The sequence below is a fragment of the Hypanus sabinus genome, chromosome 9, assembly GCF_030144855.1.
Source record: "Hypanus sabinus isolate sHypSab1 chromosome 9, sHypSab1.hap1, whole genome shotgun sequence".
Taxonomy (NCBI): domain Eukaryota; kingdom Metazoa; phylum Chordata; class Chondrichthyes; order Myliobatiformes; family Dasyatidae; genus Hypanus; species Hypanus sabinus.
The window spans coordinates 5,868,201-5,884,802 of record NC_082714.1 but is presented as its reverse complement, the minus strand read 5'-3'; the positions used below and the strand labels follow the sequence as shown (position 1 = coordinate 5,884,802).

General features: G+C 46.7%; 1 protein-coding gene across 1 annotated transcript in view; it reads left to right on the top strand.

Annotated features, from left to right (window-relative positions):
- Positions 1-16,602, top strand: part of LOC132399034 (mitochondrial Rho GTPase 2-like) — a 45,576-nt gene that overhangs the window by 13,656 nt on the left and 15,318 nt on the right. Inside the window, exons 6-11 of the mRNA XM_059978938.1 lie at positions 1,902-1,954; positions 7,210-7,318; positions 8,241-8,342; positions 11,800-11,898; positions 14,561-14,669; positions 15,583-15,703. Coding sequence (XP_059834921.1) covers positions 1,902-1,954; positions 7,210-7,318; positions 8,241-8,342; positions 11,800-11,898; positions 14,561-14,669; positions 15,583-15,703 — 593 coding nt within the window. The remainder of the gene's footprint in view (positions 1-1,901; positions 1,955-7,209; positions 7,319-8,240; positions 8,343-11,799; positions 11,899-14,560; positions 14,670-15,582; positions 15,704-16,602) is intronic.

Here is a 16,602-nt window from a genome sequence, read left to right as displayed (position 1 = left end):
ACATCAAACACATTAGCTTCACTTGCCCTGGTGTTTCTGGCCTGCGTTGCAAAGGCTCATTGTGCGATACTGGTGTTTGTGAGAGGGAAGGAATGACTTTGAATCCTATTCCAGCGACGTGAGGCTTCCAGTGCATTCATGCACACATACAGCTGCTGTAACACTCTAAAGCAGGGGGTTTCCATGGACCCCAACCATTAACTGAGGGGTCTGTGAACCCCAGGTTAGGAACCCTTGCTCTAGGCCTTAGAAGAATGAGAGGGCGTCTGATTAAAGCTTACAAAATTGTGATGGAGTTCAGCAAACTGGATGCAAGGAGGTCAGTTCTCCTGGTTGGACTGTCTAGAACGGGATTACAGTCTCAGGGTACAGGGCAAGGTATATAGGACTGAGATGAGAAATTTCTTCATTCAGAAGTTGGTAAACCTGTGGAATTTATATCACAGAGGACTGTGGATGGTAGGTCACAAAGAGAAGAAGGGAGATTAATTTCCAGGTGGAAAAGGCATAGCGGATATGGGGGGCTTTTGGGGATGTGATACTGAGATGGATGACTAACTGAGATAGTATTGCATAGTGGAGCAGGCATGAAGGGCTGAATGGCCTATCACTGATTTTGGGTGGATGTTAAATATGCTGTTATGTTGATCGGAAGCAAAATAAGTTCCACTAGTGCCCTCTGACCATAAAACATAGGAGCAGATTTTGGCCATTCAGCTCATCGAGTTCTCTGCTATTCCATCATGGCTGATTTATAATCCCTCTCAACCCTATTCTCCTGCCTTATTCCTGTAACCTCTGATGGCATTACCATTCAAGAACCTATCAACCTCTGCTTAACTATACTCAATGGCTTGCCCTCCACAGATTCAGCCCCTTCTGGCTGAAGAAATCCCTCCTCATCTGTTCTAAAGGGATGTCCCTCTATTCTGAGGCTGTGCCCTCTGGTTCTGGACTCCCCGAGGCTTTGTTTTGGTAAAGTTAGGAGGATGGCCAACTGATGTTGGTCACAGTGCTGTGTGTGGGAGGAAGACTTGTATTCCTGTAGCACTTTTCACATCCAAAGTGCTTAGCAGCCAGTGAAGTTCCTTGGAAGTGTAGTTGCTGTTGTGATGTCATTCATGCACAGCAAGCTCCCACAGGCAGCACTCTCCAGGTTATACTTCTAGTGATGTGAGACCTGGGTTCATTTGAGAGCTGTGTCCTCTCTTCCATAATAGTGCCCTGTGATCTCTTCCAAGTCACGTTCCTGGAGTCTGAGGTTCTAACACCCCCAATGACGTGTGCTGCATTGAAGTCCGGTCATTTGTGTGTTGGCAAGAGAATCAAAATGGACAGGAGAGATTCTGCAGATGCTGGAAATCCAGAGCATCACAATCTCACACAAAATGCTGGAGGAACTCAGCAGCATCCATGGAGAGGAATAATCAGTCGATGTTTTGGGTAGAAACCTTTCATCAGGACTGGGAAGGAAGGGGGCAGAAACCAGAGTAAGAAGTTGGGGAGAGGGGAAGGAGTAAAAGTGAAAAGGTGATAGATGAGAGCAGGTATGGGGGAGGAGGGGTTGAAGTGAGAAGCTGGGAGGGGTTATGTGGAAGAGGCAAAAGGATGAAGGAGGTATCTGATTGGTGAGGATATTGGACCATGAGGAAGGTCCTTGGTAGTGCAACAGACCCTACAGCTCTCTGTGTCTGCCAGCCAGTGACCACCTCTTCACAATACTTGGCTCAGTGATTCTCTGTCTTGATGTTTCATAGATGTTGTGAGAGTACCTTTCCCCACCATCCCCTCGTGCAAAGTTTTAACATGTACACTTTGTTGGTGAACAAGAGAGTAAAACACTCTCTCACTCAGATTGTTGGGGAAGAGTCTCACACTATTTTATTGTTGCCTCTTTCCAGATCCGAAGTAAGTGGATTCCTTTGGTGAACGGAAGTTCTGAAAGTGGTAACAGGTATGTTCTAGACTGGCACTTGACTGCTTTCACCCACCCATTCACTGCGGTGCTCGTACTCTGCTGGTTGCAGGAGCAGCAGCACCAACTCATTATATCCCAGAATCTGCTGTGCCATCCAGCATTTCCCCTGTATGTCATTCCCCTTTCCTCCTCTTCCTCAAAACACAGATGTTTGACTTATAATTGTCCTTCCTCATATCCTAGACAACTGTTAGTCAGTCAGATTTCACTCCTGTGAAGCCCTTTAGATTTAGATTTATTAATTTTTAAACACATGTACATTGAAACATACAGTGAAATAACACACACACAAAATGCTGGAGGAACTTGGCAGGGCAGGCAGCATCATGGAAAAGAGTAAACAGTTGATGTTTCGGGCCGGGACTCTCCCTTCAGGACTGAGAAGGTAGGGAGAAGATGCCAGAATAAAAAGGTGGGGTGGGGGTGAGGAAAAAGCTAACTAGGAGGTGATAGGTGAAGCCAAGTGGGTAGGATCAGTTAAGGGCTGCAGAAGAAAGAATCTGATAGGAGAGGAGAGTGGGACCATAGAAAAAAGGGAAGGAGGATGGGACCCAGTGGGAAGTAATGTAGACAGGTCTCATAACCTATGTTCCCTCTAAGCTGTGCGTGCACACACATGCTTTTCAACCAGCGCACAAAGGAAATTAATATGCACACAGAAGGTTAGTTACCTAAAATAATGTAGAATTTAATAATTATACTTATTGAAAATAATCTTTTAGCTAAATGTTTCTGTTAACTAGTTAGTTGGTTTCTCAAATACCACAATGCATGTCACTAACTTACGTCACCTCACCCTTCCTGCTCCGGTTTTTATGGCTGCATCACGGCAGCAGCCATCTTTGGTGGATAGTGTTCGTATCATAAAGTTTACAAAGATCTGTTTCAAATCCTGTAAATAGCTTACTAAATTTTTATTGAAAAAGATATTGGTTCATTATGTTGAATTCATTTCGAAGAAAGGTTTCCTGAAGATGAGGTACAAGTATGGTCAGCTTTTGATTTCTCTGCAATTGCAGATTGTGACTTCGCATTTGGCAATGAACAAGTTAATGCCTCATGTCTAAAATATCATGATTTTCTTGCTGAAAATACTGTACTAGTTAGACAGTTTAATGATTTCAAATTTTCCATGCAAGAAAAAATTAAATCCAAACTGATTTCAAACTTCGCTCAAATGGTGGCATTTGTACTTCAAAATGAACGGTTTTGCGACCTTGCACAGTTGATGAACATTGGGAGAACCTTTCTTGTGTCTAGAGCGGACTGTGAGCGAGGTTTTAGCCTAATGAATCAACTCAAAAACAAGCTGAGGAACTGTTTAGGTGAATGTCATTTGGATACATGAATGAGAATCAAAAGCTATCAATTGGATGGAAACACGAGGAAATCTGCAGATGCTGGAAACTCAAACAACAACACACACGAAATGCTGGTGGAACACAGCAGGCTGGGCAGCATCTATAGGGAGAAGCGCTTTTGACGTTTCGGGCTGAGACCCTTCGTCAGGACTAACCAAAAGGAAAGATAGTAAGAGATTTGAAAGTAGTGGGGTGGTGGGGGAAATGCGAAATGATAGGAAAAGACCGGAGGGGGTGGGATGAAGCTAAGAGCTGGAAAGGTGATTGGCGAAAGTGATACAGAGCTGGAGAAGGGAAAGGATCATGGGACGGGAGGCCTCAGGAGAAAGAAAGGTGGGGGGGGGAGCACCAGAGGGAGATGGAGAACAGGCAAACAACTAATATGTCAGGGATGGGGTAAGAAAGGGAGGAGGGGCATAACGGAAGTTAGAGAAGTCAACGTTCATGCCATCAGGTTGGAGGCTACCCAGCCGATATATAAGGTGTTGTTCCTCCAACCTGAGTTTGGATTCATTTTGACAATAGAGGAGGCCATGGATAGACATATCAGAATGGGAATGGGACGTGGAATTAAAATGTGTGGCCACTGGGAGATCCTGTTTTTTCTGGCGGACCGAGTGTAGGTGTTCCACGAAACGGTCTCCTAGTCTGCGTCGGGTCTCACCAATATATAAAAGGCCACACCGGGAGCACCCCCGGACGCAGTATACCGCACCAGCCGACTCACAGGTGAAGTGTCGCCTCACCTGGAAGGACTGTCTGGGGCCCTGAATGGTAGTGAGGGAGGAAGTGTAAGGGCAGGTGTAGCACTTGTTCTGTTTACAAGGATAAGTGCCAGGAGGGAGATCGGTGGGAAGGGATGGGGGGGACGAGTGGACAAGGGAGTCGTGTAGGGATTGATCCCTGCGAAAAGCAGAAAGGGGGGGGGAGGGAAAAATGTGTTTGGTAGTGGGATCCCGTTGGAGGTGGCAGAAGTTACAGAGAATTATATGTTGGTCCTGGAGGCTGGTGGGGTGGTAGGTAAGGGCAAGGGGAACCCTATCCCGAGTGGGGTGGCGGGTGGATGGGGTGAGGGCAGATGTGCGGGAAATGGGAGAGATGCGTTTGAGAGCAGAGTTGATGGTGGACGAAGGGAAGCCCCTTTGTTTAAAAAAGGAAGACATCTCCTTTGTCCTGGAAAGAAAAGCCTCATCCTGAGAGCAGATGCGGCGGAGACGGAGGAATTGTGAGAAGGGGATAGCCTTCTACTGATATCTACTATAAGCTTACAGACTCTCACAGCTACCTGGACTATTCCTCTTCCTACCCTGTCTCTTGCCTTAAATATGTATGTTATTTTGTTGTTATTCTGTGCAGTATTATGTCATATAGTTTGTAAACCTACATAAACTGTGCCACATACACATTCAGTGCGCACATACTTTTGTGACAGGAAAAAGGTTTGCACAACTTGAGATTTTTGCGCACACTGACTACTATTAGAGGGAGCATTGCTCATAACTGTAGTGGAGACCATAACTGAAACTCTGGTCACAATAGATGATCCCAGCAGATTTGGAGGTGAAATGTTGCCTCACCTGGAAGGACTGTTTGGGGTCCTGAATGGAGGTGAAGGAGGTGGTGTATCGGCAGGTGTAGCACTTTGGCTCTTTGCTGGGATAGGTATCGGGAGGGAGGTTAATGGGGATGGAAGAATGGACAAGGGAATTGTGGAGGTGAGGGAGGTAGAGATGCATTTAGTAGTAGGAAGTTATGGAGGATAATGTGTTGGATGTGGTAGGTAAAGACGGGACTCTTATCACTATTGTGACAGCGGGAAGATGGAGTCAGTGCAGATGTACGGGAAGCAGAGGAGATGCAAGTGGGGACAGCACCAATAGTAGAGGGAGGGAAACCCCGTTCTTTGAAGGAGGAGGACATCACTGAAGTCCTGGAATGGAAATCTGTGACCTGGGGACAGATGCAGTGGAGGTGAAGAAACAGAGAGAGGGGAATAGCATTTTCACAGGAGATAGGGGTATTGTTGAGAACTGTGGGAATCAATAAGTTTGTAAAAGATGTCGGGTGACAGTTTGTCTCGAAAGATGGAGGCTGATCAAGAGAGTGGGGGGGGGGTGTCAAAGATGGACCAAGTGCAGATTGAAATTTAAGGCAGACTTGATGAAATGGAAGAGTTCAGCATGCGTGCATGAAGCAGTGCCAATGCAGTTGTCAGTGTTGTGGAAGGAGAGTTGGGGAGTATAACTGGGGAAGGCTTCAAACATGGACTGTTCTACATCTCCATTGAAAAGGTGGGCATATCTGGGGGCAATGTGAGTGCCCATGGCTGCCCCTCGAGTTTGGAGAAAGTGGGAGGAGCTGCAGGAAAAATCGTCGAGGGTGAGGACCGGTTCTGCTAGGCAGAGGAGGGGGATCGGTTGGTTCTTTTGTTATGAAAGAAGCAGAAGGCTTTGAAGCTGCCTTGATGGGGGACAGAAGTGTATATGGACTGGACATCCATGGTGAAGATGAGGTGGTCTGGGCCAGGGAATTGGAAGTTACTGAATAGATCAAAAGCATGAGGAGTGTTGTGGTTGTAGGTGGGAAGGGACTGAACCAAAGGGGATAGAATGGAATTGAAATATGAGGACACAGGTTCAGTAGGGCAAGAGCAGGCAGAGACAATAGGCCTACCCAGATATTCCGGCTTGTGGACTTTGGATAGGAGTTAGAAGCGAGCAGTGCAGGGTAAAGGAACTATAAGTCATTTGTATTAACAGCTAACACAATCTAAGGAAATTCAGGGACAGCTCGCAAGTGTAGCAAATGCTCCAGAACAACAACAAAACAAACCCCTTTCCCTCCCTCTCTCCTCCCTACACCACAACCCCAGGCCAGGCCGCTTTCAGGCTTCTGACCTCCAGACTTACTGATTTAGAGGTTTCAAGTTCCAGGCTTACTGATCACAGACCTCTAACCTGAACAATCCCAGGATTTGCTGACCTTGAAACTCCAAACCCAGGACTTGCTGGCCTTGGGGTTTACTAGCCTTCATTCTTGGTGCCCCACAGACCTTGGAACTCTATCTTCAGGGATCGCTGGCCTCTGACATCAGAGCACACCATGTCTGACTTCTGATTCCTTCCTCTAACTGTGCATTTACTGCCCCTGACCTTTCACTCCCCTCATCCCTGTCCCTTCCCCTAACCTGTCCCCAACTACCCTCGCTGTTCCCCAGAAACCATCTCTACAAACCAAAAAATAAACTAGGTCTTGAGCCACAAACCTTTGGCCATAAATTGTTGTTAATACTTTAGTGATATAATGTAAAAACCACAGAAAGGAATACCGGGCACTCTCTCTCTCCCCCCACCTCCCCCATTTGTGACGCTTACCAGGAGGACCCAAAGCATTGTTGAGGATCCCTACCACCTGTCCCACAATCTCTTTGACCCACTACCATCAGGAAGGAGGGACAGGAGCATCAGGACTAGGACTGTCAGACTGGGTAACAGTTTCTTCTCTCAGGCTGTGAGACTAATGAATAACCTGTCACCACCAGGGTCGCGCCACTGGGACTGTGGGTTGTTTACTGTTTACCTGTGTGGTGCACTATATGCATTTTGAATTGTAATTTATTAACTTATTTGTGGTAATATTTTATTTTATGCACTGTGTGTGGTATGTTTTGTGGGTACACCGTGGTCTGGAGGAACGCTGTTTGGTTTTGTTGTATACAGTACATGTACAGTCTGTTTACAATTAACTTGAACTTGGTATGTCCAAAATGCTTAGAGTGTAGACTTCTGTTTTAGTATTTCGGCTAATTCTTGTATTTCAGGTTGAGATTGTATTTTTTGTTGTCTGTGTCATCGTGTATGTTTCTCCTAGAATTCCAGTGATCCTGGTGGGTAATAAGTCAGACCTTCAGGGAACCAGCTCCATGGAAATGATCCTTCCCATCATGAACCAGTTCACTGAGATTGAGACTTGTGTGGAGGTGAGAGCTGTGATAAGGTTTGACTGGAGTGTCAGAATTCCTTGTTAATCAGATGTGGTGGGGCTGCAGGGATGCAAAGAACTTTTAAATATTTCTTTAATAATGTGTACCTCTGGCAAGGCTGCCTCAGATCTTCCTGGGAATGAAAGGGTTAACATATGAGGTGTGTTTGATGGCTCTAAGCCTGTATTCGCTGCAGTTTAGAAGAATGAGGGAGAATCTCATTGAAACCTAAGGAATATTGAAAAGCCTAGATTGTGTGGATGTGGAGAGGATGTTTCTTATAGTTGGAGAGTCGAGGGCCAGAGGGCATAACCTCAGAATAGAAGGACATCTCCTTGGAAGTAGATGAGTTGTAATATCTCTAGCCAGAGGGTGGTGAATCTGTTGGAATTCAGTGCCACAGACAGCAGTGGAGGCCAAGTCATGGGATATACAGTATTTAAAGTGCACATTGACAGCCGGGGTGTCAAAGTTACGGAGAGAAGACAGAAGAATTGGGTTGAGAGGGATAATAAATCAGCTATAATGGAATGGTGGAGCAGACTCGAAGGGCTGAATGGCCTAATTCTGCTCCTATGTCTTGTGGGTTGTCTTAAGAAAATTTTGAGTGGCTGTATGACACACAAGGGGGCATTTAATAGTCAATGTGTTATGGGAGTGTACACAGGTCCAGAGCTAATTTCTACACACTCACTATGTAAAATATAAACCTATTTTCCTCCAATCACTTTAAAATTCTGCCCCTTATAGAGTCATATAACACAGATACAGTTCAACGGGAATGTCTATCCTCCATTTACCTCTAAACATTTCCTATCCCCATACCTATCTAACTCTCTTTGAAAAGTTGCTCTTGCCCTTCCTGTGTGCACTGTCTGCTTCATTAAGACTCTCGACTTGCTGCTTTATATTTTGCCAGTGTTCGGCTAAGAGCTTGAAGAATATTTCCGAGCTGTTCTTCTACGCACAGAAGGCTGTCCTGCACCCAACAGCCCCACTGTACAGCCCAGAGGATAAACAGGTAAGGGACCGCTGCTTTCTGCTGGATACTAGCACTATGCAGGAAAGCAGTGCCAGCATTCAGCTGGCTTTTAAAACAAGCAAACAAATAAATAGATGTTTCCTTACCTATCTACCCAGCCACCCAACCTATATGGCAACAGGCCCTGCGGCAGGATGAGCCCTTGCTGTCCAATTAACCCATATGACCAGTTAACGTGGTCATGGGGAGAATGTACAATCTCCTTATAGACAGCAGCAGAATTGAATCTCGATTGCCAGTGCTGTGTTTTACTAACTCTTATGATATGCTTTTGTCTTTCAACTGAAGTACAACCTAAGACTAATAAACAGAAGTAAATAACATTAAGTTGAAAATTTTAGTCACCCAACCAAATTCATCTACAGACACCCCACCCATCAAGAAGTGTCTAACTCGTATATCAGAACATAAGGCAGAGGAGCTGAGTTAGGACACTTCGCCATTGATTCTGCTCCAGCATTCAATTATGGCTGATTTATCAACCCTCTCACCTCGCTCTCTTGCCCTTTCTCGATTTTTGTAACCCTGACTAATCAAGAACCTATCAACCTCTGCTTTCAATATATCCAATGAGTTGACCTCCACAGCTGTTTGTGGCAATGAATTCCACAAATTAACTACCCTCTGCCTGTGGTGAACTATGTGCCTGTCGGGACACGCCCCTGCTGACTGCTCCTGTGGCTCCTCCCACAGGCCCCTGTATAAAGGAGACCTGCGGCCTGAAGATCGGCCTCAGTCTCCAGGACCTTGTATGATAGACACTCACTCCTGGTTCCTTCTTCCAGTCAATAAAAGCCGATATCTCGCCTACGTCTCAGTGTGAGTTATTGATGGTGCATCAATTTTATTGACTGGAAGTTTTAAAACATGGAACCCGTTTTGCGTCCGGACCGGTTGGATTTGGACCCTCAAGACCCTGACGCGGCTCTCGCTTTTGAACACTGGCTTGCATGCTTCCAATCGTACTTGGCGGAGCTTCGTGCGACTGAACCCGCCGTTATGCACAGAATCCTACTCTCGAGGGTCTCCTCCAAAGTTTACTCCTTTATCCGGGACCTGCCGACCTACGAAGGGGCACTGGACGCCCTCAAACGACAGTACCTGCGGCCGGTGAACACCGTCTACGCAAGACATCGCTTAGCTACCCGGCAACAGCGGCCTGGCGAATCGTGCGCTGAGTTTCTCCGAGCACTACAGACACTCGTCCGACCTTGCGACTGCAAGACGCTCACGGCAGAACAGCATGCGGAGCTGCTGGTGCGAGACGCCTTTGTGACGGGACTGAGGTCAGTGTACATGCGCCAGCGGCTGCTGGAGAACTCGGATCTTACCTTAAGCTCGGCGATAGAGAAGGCCAACGCTCTAGAAGCTGCGCGGCATAACGCCGACGCTGTCCAGTCGCGCGATTCCCCGCCGGTTTCGTGGACGCCTCAGACCACGCCACCGCCGGCTCCCGGGAGCGAATTCGCCAACGCCGCCGCCAGTCGCCATTCCACGAGCTCCCCGACCCAGACCACGGCTGTGGCCCGTAAGAAACTAGTGCTTTGTTATTTCTGTGGCCAAAAGAAACATCCTCGACAACGCTGTCCAGCGCGAGAAGCGACCTGCTCCAGCTGCGGAAAGCGGGGCCACTTCGCCAAGGTCTGTAAGTCTCAACCTCGAGCGGAGTGCAGCGCTGCGGGTGAAACGTGGGGGCCGCCATCTTGCATGCCGGGATGTGGGCGGCCATCTTTGTCGACGTCAGCACGCCCCGCCCCCGATCCTCGGATGCTGACCGGGTACCCCGGATGTGAGCGGCCATCTTTGTCGGCGTCAGCATGCCCCGCCCCCGACCCTCCGATGCTGACTTAAGGGCTAAAAGTGTGGCCTTCCACACTGTGGCATTCATGATGGACATCCAGGTGGAGGGGCATTGGACTGGATGCCTGTTTGACACGGGCAGCACTGGGAGTTTTATTCACCCGGACACAGTGCGACGCTGCGGACTTGCAACGCGGCCGGTCAGTCGGAGGTTCCATTTGGCCTCTGGGTCGCAGTCCGCAGACATCCGGGCGGGTTGTGTAGCGACTTTGGTGGTGCAAGGCACAGAATATCGGGACTTTGAACTGCTGGTCATGCCTAATCTGTGTGCACCTGTGCTATTGGGGCTGGACTTCCAGAGCCATCTCGAAAGTGTGACTATGGTATACGACGGGCCCCTCCCACCACTCACTGTCAAGAATCCTCAGTTTTGTGGGACTTCTTCACATACCCCGCTACTGACCACACACACACACGGACACACACATCCCATCCAGAACCAGGCCAACAGCTGCGCTACCGACACTTGCAGCCTCTCCACTCTCAAGATCCCTCCCCCACCGCTGTTCGCCAACGAGAAGAGAAGGGTGTTTTCGGGATTTGAGGGTCTGAGTTCCAGGGAGAGGTTGGCCAGGCTGGGCCTTTATTCCTTGGAACGTAGGCAGCCGAGGTGCGACCTTATAGAAATGGTGCAGGGATCCATCATGGATCTTGCAAGCTGGTGTGGGGCGCTTTGGTCGAGAGTCACAGTGGCCAGAGTTGGATCGCCGTCGGGGTACCCGGTCAGCATGAGGACTTTTTCAAACGAAGGGGGGGTGAATGTGGTGAACTATGTGCCTGACTGCTCCTGTGGCTCCTCCCACAGGCCCCTGTATAAAGGAGACCTGCGGCCTGAAGATCGGCCTCAGTCTCCAGGACCTTGTATGATAGACACTCACTCCTGGTTCCTTCTTCCAGTCAATAAAAGCCGATATCTCGCCTACGTCTCAGTGTGAGTTATTGATGGTGCATCACTGCCTAAAGAAATACCTCTTCAATTCTGACCTAAAGGGACATCTCTCTATTCTGAAGCTATGCTCTCCACCATCAAAATCATCCTGCAGTCATGACTTGGTGGGTAGTGTGATGGCTGAGAACTGAGCTCAGAGTCAGAGGTGCTGTGAATTCTACCATACACATGAGTACAGACAAACAAATCAGTGTTCCTCACAGAGAACACAGGCACATTTGAGACAGCAGTAAAAATACAGACACACAAAAAATAATTCTCAGAAAGAAACGATAGACATCTGCTTATCCCTCACTCAACACCTTGAAAGTATCTGTACAATACCACGTGCCTTTTTACGAGAGCTTCCTCTGCACCAATTAGCTGCAGGCTTCCTCCCACATCCCAAAGACGTGCCTGTTAGGGTTAGTAAGTTGTGGGCATACTATGTTGGTGCTCGAAGCAATATAACACTTGTGGGCTGCTTCCAGCACACTCTTGGACTGTGTTTGTCATTGACGCAAATAAAGCATTTCGCTGTATGTTTCAACGTACAGTACATGTGACAGATAAAGCTGGAGCTTTTCACTGTTGCTTTGGATGTGTGGCAATAACTGTTTCTGATTGATCATACTATGTATGTTTTAGTTGAAACCTTCATGCATCCAAGCGTTGACCCGGATCTTCAATATCTCCGACCAGGACAATGACAGAATTCTTAGTGATACAGAGATGAACTTCTTTCAGGTAACTATTTCCTGTTTGGGATGCAGGGTCACCCAGAGCACACGCAATAGTTACTCCAGTGAAGGCAAAGGCAACAGAGCTAGTTAATAGAAATGCAGGACACCGCAGATGGTGGAGTCTGGAGCAACAGATAAGGTGCTGGAGGAACTCAGAAGGTCAGATAGCACCTGTAGTGGGAAATTAATAGTTGCAGTTTCAGGTTGGGACCCATTCAAAAGACAGTCCTAATAGTTAAAATATTGATTCTGCAGACTTGCCAATATTAAGGTATCCATAAACAGATTAGATATGGCTAAGTTACTTCCCATGGTAGGGGAGTCTAGGACAAGAGGGCATGACTTCAGGATTGAAGGACATCCATTTAGAGCGGAGATGTGGAGAAATTACTTTAGTCAGAGGGAGGTAAATCTGTGGAATTTGTTGCTGCGAGTATCTGTGGAGGCCAAGTCATTGGGCGTATTTAAGGCAGAGATGGATAGGTTCTTGATTAGCCAGGGCATCAAAGAGTATGGGGAAAGGGCAGGGGAGTGGGGATGACTGGAAGAATTGGATCAGACTTGAATGGCAGAGCAGACTCGATGGGCCAAATGGCCCACCTGCTCCAATATTTTATGGTCTATGGTCATAACAACATATATATAGTAGCAAAATTTGGCCCATCGAATCTCCACTGCCATTCAGTCATGGCTGATTTATTATCCCTCTCAACCCCATTCTCCTGCTTTCTCCCTGTAATCTTTGATGCCCTGACTAATCAAGAACCTATCAACCTCCACTTTAATTACACCCAATGACTTGGCCTCCACAGCCATGATTGACAATGAATTCCACAGATTCACCATAGTCTGGCTAAAAAAAAAAAATCCTCCTCATCTCTGTTCTAATGGGTTATTTTTAGATAACCCTCTGGTACTAGGCTCTCTCACTATATAGGCCTTTCAATAATTGATAGGTTTCATGCTGCAAACATTTCAGTTACTGAGCCACGCAGATTATTCCCAAACACAAAGATGAGAAAATCTGCAGATGCTGGAAATTAGGTCCTGATGAAGGGTCTCAGCCCAAAACGTCCACTGTTTACTCTTTTCTGTAGCTGCAGCCTGGCCTACTGAGTTCCTCCAGCAGTTTGTGTGTGTTGCTTGGATTCCCAAGCACTTCCCACTTTGGGCAAAATTCTACATGATATTGTTTTCTGTTCCAGCTTTGCATGTGATTCATCTCTCTGTTATTTCTATTTACCTAAGGAAGGTTCACTGTGTTCATGTACAATGCAGCTCAGGGTTGGGTTATTCAGCAAACCTGGCCGTGGTGGAACTTACACTTCACAAGGAAATCACCCTGGCCTCTTTTCTCCATCCCACGTGTACATTCTTCAACCCTTCCCCATCTGCCTCTCCAGTCTCATCTGCAAAGGTTTCATAAAACAATGACAGTATAGGCCCTTTGGGCAGCATTGTTGTGACAACCTTTTAACCTACTCCAAGGTCAATCTAGCTCATACCTTCCACATAATCCCCCATTTTTCTATCATCCAGGTGCATGTCTTAAATGTCCTAATGTATCTGCCTCTGCCCCCACCCCGGCAGCGTGTTTCACTCTGTGTAAAAAATACTTACCTCTGACTAGTGTTTTCTTCAACTTGACATCACAACCTGTCTCTGCTATTTCAAATTAATTTGCTCTAAAAATCTGTATAACATGTATTGTTGACAAATCTGTATAACATTTATTACTCCCCAGCAGCTCCTGGAGATTCCTTCAGAAATGATTGGTAATTAGGCAGGAGGGGATGAGAATATTATGTGTTCAGTAGCAGGTTGTGATCTGGAGCCTACTACCTGAAAAGATGGGAATATGGCTAGTGAGGAATTAGAAAAATAACTAAAAAAAATTAGAGCTGCAGGAAAAAGCAAAGGATTGATATTAATTGGAGATTAAACTCGAGCTTTATCACTTGGGAGTCTCTGCCAGTATAGAATCTCCAGATTTATTATCAGTGAGTTATATTATAATGTGAAATTGGTTGTTTTGAATCAGCAGTGCAGTGCAAAGATATAACAATTACTATAAATTAGGAAGTCATGCTTTAAAAAAAGGATTAATGAAGTAGTGCTTATGGCAGAAGGGCTGTTCCTAAATCATTGAGTGTGGGTCTTCAGACTCCAGTGCCTCCTCCCCAATGATAGTAATGGAAAGAGAACATTCCTGGGAGCTGAAGGTCCTTAGTATGGATGCTGCCGACTTGAATTGCATCCTGACGATGCCCTTGGTGGCAGAGAGGACTGTGCTCATGATGAAGCTACCTTTGGAGCCTCCATTTCACACTGTGATGCAGGAAGTCAGAATGTTCTCCACTGTGCCTCTGTAGAAATTTACTGGAGTCTTTGGTGACAAATCTCCTCAAATCTGAACAAAGTAGAGCTGTTGGCATGCCTTTTTTGTGATTGTGTCAATGTGTTGGGACCAGAATCGATCCTCCAAGTTGTTAAACTTGAAGCGAGAGTGTAGGTTGGACCAAGTGCTGTGTGTACATGAGCTGCTGGAAAGGCTCTACAAGTACGTGCAAGTGCCCCAAACTGGGGCAATCCATTCAGTGAGTACAGATTTTGGGAGGGGATTCACAGCCACTCCTCACTCTGTTCTTCCTATTTTTGTCACTCAGAAATACTGTTTCAGGAATCCACTGTCAGCACAGGCTTTAGAAGATGTTAAAACAGTAGTGTGGAAGAACACTACTGATGGGATCCTGGATGATGGACTGACTTTAAATGGTGAGTGATTTCTGCAGGTGCTGGAAATCCAGAGGAATGGGAGAATTCAGCAGGTCAGACAACATGGTTGGCTCAGTAACGTAGCAGTTAGTGCAATGCTTTACAGTGCCAGCAATGTACAGTACAGTTCCCACCACTGTCCGGTCTCCTCGTGACCATGTGGGTTTCCTCCAGGTGCTCTGGCTTCCTCCCACGTTCCAAAGACATACTGTATGGGCTGGGTTAGTTAGTTGTTGGCATGCTATGTTGGCCCCAAAAACATGGCAGCACTACCCCCTACCCCCTTGGTGGGGTTGGTCGTTGACACAAATGACGGATTTCACTGTATGTTTTGAAGTACGGTAGATGTTCTCCAGAGGAGAATGGATAGTTGCCGTTTCAGATCAAGACCTTTCAACAGGACTGAAGAAAGGGGAGAAAGCTGGCATTAAAAGATGAGGGAGGGGAAGAGTTAAGGTAAGAGCTGGCAGGCAATTGGTGAATGCAGTGTGGGGATGATAGACAGGTGAGGAAGAGGTGGAATGCTCCATCCCTCTCCCGACCTTTTCATACTGGCTCTCTCCTCTCTTTCCTTCCAGTCCTAATAAGGAGTCCATAAGACACTGCAGTAGAAATAGGCCATTCAGCCCATTGAGTCTAAACATCATTCGATCATGGCTGATTTATTAACCCTCTCAACCACCTTCACTCTGTAACCTTTGCCACCCTTACTAATCAAGAACCTATCAAACTCCATTTTAAGTATACCCAGTAGTCTTGATCTGAAGCAACGACTGTCCATTTCCCTCCAGTTGATGCTGCCTGACGCACTGAGTTCCTCCAGCTCCTTTGTGTGTGTCTCTTGGATTTTCAACTTCCCGAGGTTGGAGCGTTATACTCTGGGTCATTCTGACATGAGCTTTCCCTCTCGCAGGTTTCCTCTTCCTGAACACATTGTTCATCCAGCGTGGAAGACACGAGACCACCTGGACTGTCCTTCGCAAGTTTGGCTATGATGACAACTTGGAACTGACAGATGACTATCTCCATCCACCGTAAGTATCAGAAAGCAATGGCCGCTGAGGGTACACTCAACAATTGCATTCCTGGGTCTGTTGCTCTTCGAAATCAAGATGGAGAGAGGGTCATGGACATGTACAGATGCTGGGCTGGGAGTTGGAGACTGGAGACCATTAGACATGAGCAGAATTAAGCCATTTGGTCCATTGAGTCTGCTCCACTGTTCAGTTGAGGATAATTTATTATCCATGTCAACCCCATCCTAATTCCTTCTGCAATCTTCTTGCTTCCTCAACACTACCTGCCCTCTGTCTATTTTTGTATCTTCTGCAGAATTGGCCACAGAGCCATTAATTTTGTTAACCAAATTATTGACTTATAGTATGAAAAGAAGCAGTCCCAACACCAACTCATATGGAACACTACTAGTCACTGTCAGTGAACTAGACAAGGCCTCATTATTCCTGTCCTTTGCCTCCTACCAGTCAGCTAATCTTCTATCTATGCTATAGTCTTTAGTGTAATACCATGGGCTTTTATCTTCTTAAGCAGCTTTGCATGTGGCTCCTTGTCAGAGGCCTGAAATGTCACAAGGTGAGAAGCACTCGTGCTTCATCGCTGTCCAGCCTGGTTTCCAATCCCAAGTGGAGCTGATGGAACCTCCGTGTAGCAACACAAAACCACTCGGGGAGGGATGGAACTGTTGCTCTTTTCTTGCTGACTGTGTTGTACTTGTATAAAACTCTAGTTAGGCTGCTCCTGTAGAATTGCATTCAGTTCTGGTCACCCCATTATGGGAAGGTGCAGAAAAGATTTGCCAGCATGTTGCCTGGATTAGGGGGCATATGTTATGAGACCATAGGGTGTTGTGGAATTAAGCCATTTGGCCCGAGTCTGCTCTGCTTATTCCACCAGGGCTGATTTATTATCCCTC